The sequence below is a fragment of the Arvicanthis niloticus genome, chromosome 2 (assembly GCF_011762505.2).
Source record: "Arvicanthis niloticus isolate mArvNil1 chromosome 2, mArvNil1.pat.X, whole genome shotgun sequence".
Lineage (NCBI taxonomy): Eukaryota > Metazoa > Chordata > Mammalia > Rodentia > Muridae > Arvicanthis > Arvicanthis niloticus.
The window spans coordinates 92,303,889-92,313,063 of record NC_047659.1 but is presented as its reverse complement, the minus strand read 5'-3'; the positions used below and the strand labels follow the sequence as shown (position 1 = coordinate 92,313,063).

At 45.6% G+C, this 9,175-nt stretch overlaps 1 protein-coding gene across 1 annotated transcript in view; it reads left to right on the top strand.

Moving 5' to 3' along the window:
• Positions 1-6,657: 6,657 nt before the first annotated feature.
• Positions 6,658-9,175, top strand: part of Tgm5 (transglutaminase 5) — a 38,132-nt gene continuing 35,614 nt past the window's right edge. The window contains exon 1 of the mRNA XM_034495819.2: positions 6,658-7,982. Coding sequence (XP_034351710.1) covers positions 7,973-7,982 — 10 coding nt within the window. The 5' untranslated portion in view covers positions 6,658-7,972. The remainder of the gene's footprint in view (positions 7,983-9,175) is intronic.

Here is a 9,175-nt window from a genome sequence, read left to right as displayed (position 1 = left end):
TACTTTTTAGAACAGAGGGAGCCAGTGTTTTGCATTCCCCTATATTCCCCTGTAGTTATTAAAATCATCCATGTTTATCCTTAATAAAGTGGAAAGAACAGAAAAATAGAAATGAAACTAAAGAAACAGCTTCCCCATTTCAGGGAAAAATCTCTGTTAACATCCTTTTCTGGCTTCCTTCTCCTCCTCTTCTTCCTCCTCCTCTTTCTCTCCTCCCCCCTTCTTCCTCTCCTCCTCTTCCCCCACCCCTCTCTCTCCTTCCCCTTTCCTCTTCACCTGTTATTATCTTCCCAACAGGCATTTTTTAAATCCAGGAATCTGGCCCTGCCCTCATTAGCGTCCAACCTCCTCCCTGCCCAGTTCTTTTGCTTACTTGCTTACCTTAGTCATCGTCATGTTTTCTATCTCAGGCTGGTCCCCAGCCTGTTCCTCCCCAGCCCTTCCCATACCCAGCTGCTTGGTGCAAGAGCCTGCACACCCGGCCCCACCCATTGTACCTGTCCCCATGGGCATCCCTGGGCATTTGTGTCACTACTTCGTGACGGCTGACTTCTGGGAGGCTCCTACCCTCTGGTTTGTTCAGAAATGGAATACCTCACTTTCCTGCCAAATGTCCTCCATTTGGTCAGTCTTCTCCTGGCTGAGGCACTGGTATGGACAGGTTTCCTTTAGACTGTGCCTCTAAGGGTGTGTGTATCCTAAACATTTCTGCTTTCACCGGCTGCCGCTCAGGTGACTTCCTTCTTACCTAGAGAGTGGCTTTTAAAGTCACATTCAGTGGTATGATTTTCTTCCTACACTTTCTTAATTTCCATCCTTTCTTTCCTTCTCTCTCTCTTACTTTCTTTTTATTCTTTCTTTCTATTCTTTTCTTTCTTTCTATCTATCCTTTCTTTTCTTCCTTTCTTTCTTCTCTCTCTCTCTCTCTCTCTCTCTCTCTCTTGCAAACTCTCTGGTTTTGTTTCCTTTCCTTGGTCATATGCTAGGTCATCTCAACGTTCTTTTCCAGTGGGTCATCCCATAGGCCCAGAGTATGAGGTTCATCCCACTGCATGGTGCACCTAGAGCTTAGAGTTCAAAGAGTCCACCTCCTTATCTCACAGCAACCAAGTGGAGCCAACCAATGAAGCCAGGCAGGGACTTCTGTGGGCAAAGGTGGCAAAAGAAATGCCCAGGCACTGGAGCAAGGAGTTGGCACAAGTCAGGCCGGCAGCACAGCTCCAGACTCTGTCTATACAGGGTGGATAGAGTCTGTGGTGCTCAAGACATTTGGGTTGAGAATTTGGGGTACATGAGACTTTTAGGCTGAGAGTTTTGGGGTCCATGATACATAGTAGCAATGTGTCAAACAAACCAAAGTTCTCTAGATTCCGTGGAGAGACCTTAGAAACCCCAGATATGAAGCAACAGTGACAGTTACAGGTTGCTGTGAAGGTCAGATGAGAAAGTGGATTCAACAGTAAAGTGTGAGGTACCCTAATCTCTTTACTCTCTTGGTGCCTCCATTTCTGAGGGTTGGCAGGGGAGGGGGCAGAAAGCTCACTTGAATCTTCTGATTCTAGCTGATCTTTGTGGTTCTTTGTAAGACCCTCAGCACCATCCCCCTAGATCTACACCAGGAGCTACAGACCAGAAGACCAGAACACTCTCAGGGGCATAGCCTGGCAAGGCCAGAATCAGCTCCCAGGTCTCTGTTGGTCTTAAAAAGTTCTGCAGTTTCCTCGTCATCCCTCTGAATGAGCTGGCCTTTTCCTTGGGGTTAACAGTAAGTAATCTACTCAGATATCCCAATCCTGAGGACACAGCCCCGCTTCAGTCCAGATAGGAAGGTCAGGTGCTCACTGATTTAGCCTAGCTGCTCTGAACAAGGAACATACTGCTGTGATCAGAGCTATCCCCTGTCTCCCCATACCTCCCCCACACCCCGTGACTGATGGTCTACAGCAACTAATGGAGGCTAACCTGTAAGTTACCTCTTTGGACTCATAGTCGAGGTCTTATTCAGATACAAGATCCAGGTAAAAGAGTTACTGCTGCTCTCCTGGTCCCAGATGGGCTCTATGACTCTGTGACTTTGTTTGTTTGTTTGTTTGTTTTTGTTTGTTTTGGTAGAGGGTTCTTTCTCCCTTTTCTTCTTTTTTATTTTTATTTAAAAAAATTGTGTGTGTGGTTTTTCCTGGATGTATGTCTGTTCACTATGTGCATGCCTAGTGCCAGTAGAGGCCAGAAGAGGACATCAGATCTCCCGAAACTGCAGTTATAGATGGCAGTGAGTTTCCGTGTGGGTGCTGGGAACCAAACCTGGGTCCTCTGCAAGAGCAGACAGTGTTCTAACTGCTGAGCCATCTCTCCAACTTCCCCCTAACCTCTTTAATCTTTTGTTGATTTTTTTTTCTTTTTTAGAAGGACACACAAAATTTATTGAGAAGCCAACAAAACAGGTCTCTTGAGCAGGGAGCAGTTTTGAAAAAGAGTTGCTCCACTGTGGTATTTTTCCCTCCCCTCAGTGATCCAGTGGCTACTGTCAGTGCCCCCTGACCATAGTAAGTCCTCCGGGGTGGATGGATGTGAATGCCCTGACATCTGCTCCAGGTATTGTAACTGTCCTGGCAAGAATGAAGATATTCTAAAAGACACGTGTACCTCTCCCTTTGACTATCAGATTTTGAAACAATGAATTGGAATTTCTCCAGGAATCTTATGCTGGAAGAAAGAGAAGCCAGAGTCCTGGCGCCAGCCAGTGAGGAAAGAGACTTCACACAGTTCTGACCAACTTGCTGGACAGACTTGGAAAGGAAACACTAGACCACACCTTGACTGGGACTGCTTAGCTATGCATACTTATTAAAAAACATCAGCTGAACAAGGGCAACAGCAATAGGCAGAGTGAGGGGCCAGAGGACAGGCCCAAAGGGCTCAGTCCTACACAAAGAACAACAGGCAACTGAGGAATGCTGGGAGTGGGAGAAATGGTCTGCCCCAGGGAAGAGCACTGATTAGCCAGTACCAAGTGGTCGGCCCTGAAAGCATACATGCAAGGGCCAATAGACAGACTGAGCAGTTTGTATTTAGGCGTGTATGCATATAACAACAGCTAATGAGGGAAAAAAGGCCACGAATTTGAAAGAGCAAGGAGGGATATCTGGCAGAGTTTGGGGTGGGGGGGGAAGAAGGAGGAAATGGTGGAAGCGTATGATAATCTCAAAAATAAAGAAGATAAAATGAATGTTGGAGGTAGGAGAAAAGACAGAGAAGCTTGCTGGGTGGTGGTGCTCACGGTGATGACAGCAGCGTGGTTACTGTTTCAGATCTGCTCCTTAAATATTTCCATGTAGTTTAAAAAAACAAAACCTACAAATATTCCAATGTTGACTGTATAATCTTTACCTAAAAAAGTAATGGGATGAGCTGAGAGGAGGCGGACATGACCATTCTTCAAGTGTGGAGAGGATTCAAGTGTAGAGATGAGGGAGAGAGTACAGGGAAGAGTCCAGGCTGGACATGGCTGGCAGACTAAAGTGGACCATGAAAGCAGAGAGAGGGAGAGAGCAAGAGTGGAATAGCTGACCAAGAGAGGTGCCCCTGGCCAAGAGGCCAAACTGGTACTGCTTGGCTCTATATTAGTGATTGTGATGGAGAAGAGAAGCCTTTGGGAGGGAGAGGTTTAGGGTAGGAGCCGGGGTGAGGATTGCTGGAAGGAGCCACAGGTACTGAGTGAGACTTGTCCTGGGTTTCTTTGACACCTAACAATAATGATTTATCCAGAATTAAAACTGCTTTATAGACCCTGTGTTTGAAAAAGACTATAAAAATATTTTACTTTTATTTTAATTTGTTATTTGTATATGTGTGTCTGAGTGTAGGTTTGTACACTTGAGTGCAGTGTCCAAGTAGGTCAGAAGAGGGCACTGGAACCCCTGGAACTGGAGTTACTGGAGTTGTGAGCGTCCATGTGGATGCTGAGAGCCAAACTCTAGTCTTTTGCAAGAGCAGCAGGTACTCTTAACCACTGAGCCATCCCTTCCTATACAAACTTCTTGAACCTCATATCTGGTTTTCAAATATGGACTTGAAGGATTTGTGTCCCTGGATATCTTTTGTCTCTTTTCCCTTGTGGCCATATTGATGAGGTCAGGGCCTTCCCCTAACCCCTTTTACTATTATCTGTTTAATCAGCCTGTTGAGGACAGGAAACCAAGCCTGGCTTGTTGGAGATGCCAGGGCCCAGCTTCTGGCCCTACCCACTCTAGTAACTGTAGTGGGAGGGACAGAGGCAGGGACAGGCCACTCATTAGCTCAGCCACCACAGTTCTCAAGACCTGCTCGCCCTGGCCCGGCTCATCCTCCTGCCTCTGCCTGTTCTTATCTCTGCATGTGGCAGTGGATTCAGGTATTGATCCTCTGTTGATGCCTGGACCATCTTTGAATTTATCCACTCCATCAGGCAACGAGTATGAACTGAACAACTGGCTATATTTTAGATAAAAAAAAAAAAAAATAACCAATTAAAAAGCTCTGGGGTTCTGGTGCATTCAAAGGTCAACATAGTAGTTATTTGTGAAGGGTTTGGGGAAACAAATGTCTTTAAGTCTTGATTTCCTTATCTGTTATAGAAGCCCAACAAGAATTCCTAATTCACAGGGAACTAAGAGATGATTCAGGAGTTAAGCGTACTTGCTGCTTGCTGGTGGTGGCGCACGCCTTTAATCCTAGCACTTGGGAGGCAGAGGCAGGCGGATTTCTGAGTTCGAGGCCAGCCTGGTCTACATAGTGAGTTCCAGGACAGCCAGGGCTACACAGAGAAACCCTGTCTTGAAAAACAAAACAAAACAACAACAACAACAACAACAAAAGAACATTAGATGCCATTGCAGAGGACCCAGGTTCAGTTCCCACCACCTACATGGTGGTTTATAGCCAGCTGTAACTCCAGACCCAGGGGATCTGAAATTCTCTCCTAGCCTGCATAGACACTTCATAACACTTCATACATGTGGTACACAGACACACATTCAGGCAAAACAGTCGTTCACATAAAAATAGATAAATCTTTGGGCTGGACGTAGTGGCACATACATACCTTTAATTCCTTGGGAGGCAGAGGCAGGAGGATCTCTGAGTTTGAGGCCAGCCTGGTCTACAAAGTAAAGGGTCGGCAAGGGCTATATAGTGGGACCTTGTCTCAAATAAATAAATCTAAAAAAGAGCCCCTCTAATTTATAAAGCTGCCGTGAGACTCAAAGGGCTAATTCACGTAAGAATTTAAAATACTAAAAGCAAAAAACAACTGTGAGTGTATTAGGGGCAACACTATGATTATCTGATGCCATAATTAATCACTGGCAATAGTGTTAATAATCATGATATGGAGAGATGATTAGTGGAGCCATTGACTTCAGTTTGGTAGAGAATATTTGGAAGCTACCTAGGACGATGCTCTAGTCTGGGGGGATAAAGAAAGTAGGCAAATTTGGTTGACATTAAAAAAAAATTGTATAAAAGCAAAAAGGAGAAGGGGGCATGGGATAGGGGTTTTCTAGGGAGGGGAAAGGGGGAAAGGGAGAAAGAGGATGGCATCTGAAATGTAAATAAAATATCCAATAAAAAATAAATTAAAAAAAAGAAAGTAGGCAAGACAGGACATTTGAGAAAGAGAGAGAGAGAGAAACAGAGGCACACAGAGGGACAGAGAGAGGTGGAGGAAGACAGGTCTCCATCAGAGAACTAAAAGGGGAGGGTGGCCTACCTGGGATCCAGGAGGGGAGAGAAAGATGATCCTCCATGGCTTTTAGGGTGATGCTGAGAAGTTTAGGCCTCATTCACTGTTGGATCCTAGCAGGTGACTATTTGTTTGAACTGGCCCTTCAGAAAAAACAGTGGTAAGAAATAAAGGCCATGGTTTAAGGTGGAGTAAGTTGGGACAGAAGAGTGTTTGTGGAAGGTTGGAAGGAGGAAATAGAAGGGAGGAAATAATATAATTTCATTTTTAAAAAGTTGAAAACTCAGTAGTAATGAATCTGGAGAAAGGAGGGTGGAAGTTGGTTAGGTGTTGTTATTTAGACAAGCTGGTGTTTCCCTGCAGTGAAGCTGAGGGGGTGCAGATGAAGGTGCTGCTAATCAGGGCTGAACTGGACCAAGGGAGGCAAGGAGAGGAGCAAAGGCCCTGACCTCACCTTCACGACCTGCATGCAACATCCTCACCACCAAGACCAGAAACACAGGAGGAAAGGCACGTGCTGAGAGAAAGCAGGGAAAGAATCACTTGGGCACACTGGGTGTCAAGTGTCACAAGTTGGCAAAGAAGAGGGGTCTGCAGGCCAAAGTTCTGGGAATCACCTAAGTCATGGTGGGTGAGTGGAGGGAGAACAGGCGAGTTGCTGAGACATCCCTGGGGAGCACCAATGTAGGTGTGAGAAGAAAATGATAAACTAGGTGGTGGCAGGGGAATAAGAAGAGAGATGAGAGGGAATGGGAGAGGAGGGAAGAAAGAGGGATGGGAGGGAGGGAGCAGAAGAGAGAAGGGTCTACATGCTCAGAGTTCTAAAGGTTCTTCAAGATAAGAGCAGGAAAGGGTTCCTGGCCTTCAGAGGGAGTAGATGAGATGTGTCAGGAGCCTGGGGACAGAAAGCTGATGGGATAGAGGGGAAGGAGGTGGGAAGCAAAGCAGCACACAAGAGAACTAAGCAGACAGAATGGGGAGGAACGGTAGGAGCTCCAGGGCTCAGTGGGCTGAGGGAAGTTGAGTATTGAAGGTGCGTGCAAATGTATTAGAAAATGAGTCAGGGCCACAGGTGTGTCTCAGGTAGGTTGTTCACTCAGCATATTTGAGGCCCTGGGTTCAATCCCCAACACAGCAGCAAACCAATAACCTCGGAGAACTATATTTGTATGTCTATACATTATAAAAGCTGGTTAGTCATAGAATTGAAAACACAAGAAAGAAAATGACCCTTATGGATAAATTCCTCAGAGGACTTAGAAATCAGGAGACACAGGAAGAAGTAAGTCACAGCAGGAAAGTCAGAGTGGGTGGGTATCCTGCCCACCCTTCACACAGGATCCTGCTTTATCTTCTCCCTATCTGACTTGCTCCTTAATACACTAAAACCTCCCCACCCCTCTGAGTGCCTTGGATATTGATGGACTATTACTTTACCAGGAAGCTACATTCTTACCTTGTCTTTTTCATTCATTTAAAAAAATGTTTTAATTTTATGTGTATGTATGTCTGTGTGCCGTGTGCATGCCTGGTGCTTGCAGAAGGCAAGCAGGGCATGAGATAACCTGGAATTGGCATTTAAGACAGTGTGAGCCCCTACCCCATGGAGATGCTGGGACTCACACTCAGGTCCTGGGGAAGAATAGCCCACGTCTTAACCTCTGGATCATCTCTCCAGCCCCACCTCTGCTAATTCTATTCGAGATTCACTGTGGACCTGGAAGGTCTCACTTGAAATAGTGCCACTGCCTGAAAAAAAAAAGTCCTATCAAGGATGGTCCAGAGTGGTTTCTGTTAGTGCTTAAACTCCAGAAACAGGGGCAAGAACTGGCTGAGGCTCTCTCTGTTGTGAGCAATAGTCTCACAACTAGGACCACGACACTCTTTCCTGCAGAAACACAGTTCCCTTCCCGTGGAGGCCCCATCTGTTCACCAGTTCCTCCTGGCTCCCTTACCATGGCACCATGGCCCGAGAGCTATGGAAAGCCCAATAGCACAAGGGCCCTGATGGATCCACAGCCTCCACACCTCCTTTCAGCTGGGCAACACTGCCAAGAAAAACCAGAGGGCAAGTAAGAAAACCAGTTGTGCTCTGCCCTGTCAGAGGTGGCAGTGCAGCAGCTGGCTCCACCTCCAGTGTCTCTCGGAACCTTGCCATGGAAGGGGAAGCAGCCACTCCAGGATCAGTTTCCTGAAGCTCCAATCCATCCAGCTGTCTGTGGGGAAGCAGTTCAGGAGCCAGAAGCAGCCACCATGGCCCAAGGTAGGGAAGCACCATGGGGTGGGTAGGAGTGGGGACAGTGAAGATCCAGAGACATCAAGGGCAGGAGCGTGGATAAACAATAAACGCAGAGCTGATCTAGGAAGGAAGCCAAGAGCCCTCAGGATTCATTGGTCCCCTGAGAACCAGGTGGCAGGGTGAAGGCAAACACGGCTGCATGCTACCATGCCTCCTCCACAATAGGGTGGATGAGCAAGACAAGGGATTAGGGCATTAGGATTCCTGTTCTGTGACACTAGCTATCTTCTTCATACTGGCCAAGTCACTTCTCTGGTTCCTGCCTCCCATGTCAGGGTTTGGACCACGTTAAAGTTCTCTGAATTCTCCTGTCTTTTCATTTCCCATCATCCTTTTCTGTTTATATCATCCTCTCTTGTCTAGATGAAGAAATGATTACGTGAAGTCATCTATAAGAGATGCACTTTGGCCAGGCGGTGGTGGTGCTCGCCTTTAATCCCAGCACTTGGGAGGCAGAGGCAGGCGGATTTCTGAGTTCGAGGCCAGCCTGGTCTACAGAGTGAGTTCCAGGACAGCCAGGGCTATACAGAGAAACCCTGTCTCGTAAAACAAAAACAAAAACAAACAAACAAAAAAGAGATGCACTTTGAACTTACCTCTACAAATGTGACATAGCCCCCTTTATTTACTATAAGTATAATAAATATTTTACTATTTCCTTAATGTTGTGTAAACTATAAAATTTTAATTACAAAGAAAATATATGAGGACCCAATTGGAGTAACATAAAGTAATAATTGCAGGTAAAGTTCTAAGTACCTCAAGCTTCTCTTGAATAACCATTGTCTCCAGTCTTTGGTAGAGACATCAGCATTCATATAAGTACTGAATGTAATCAATTGGATCAACATGTGTTGTTATAAATCCAGATATTATCATACTATAAATATAAATTTAATATTTTTTTCACTAACAGCATGTCTTGTAACATTGGACCTACCTCTCAGTATTTTCCATTTTGTATGGTGTTCCACCGTATATTCTTGTCTTCTTTTAATGGATGCTTAGATCATTCCCACTTGTTTAGAGAGACAAGCAGTCTTACAGTCAGCAATTTTATGCATGCTTCTGGGTGCTTGTGAAGAAATGTCTCTCTAGACAGACATTATGATCACCAACTTTGTAAGTTCTTCCTACCATCCTGTTATTTCCTTGTT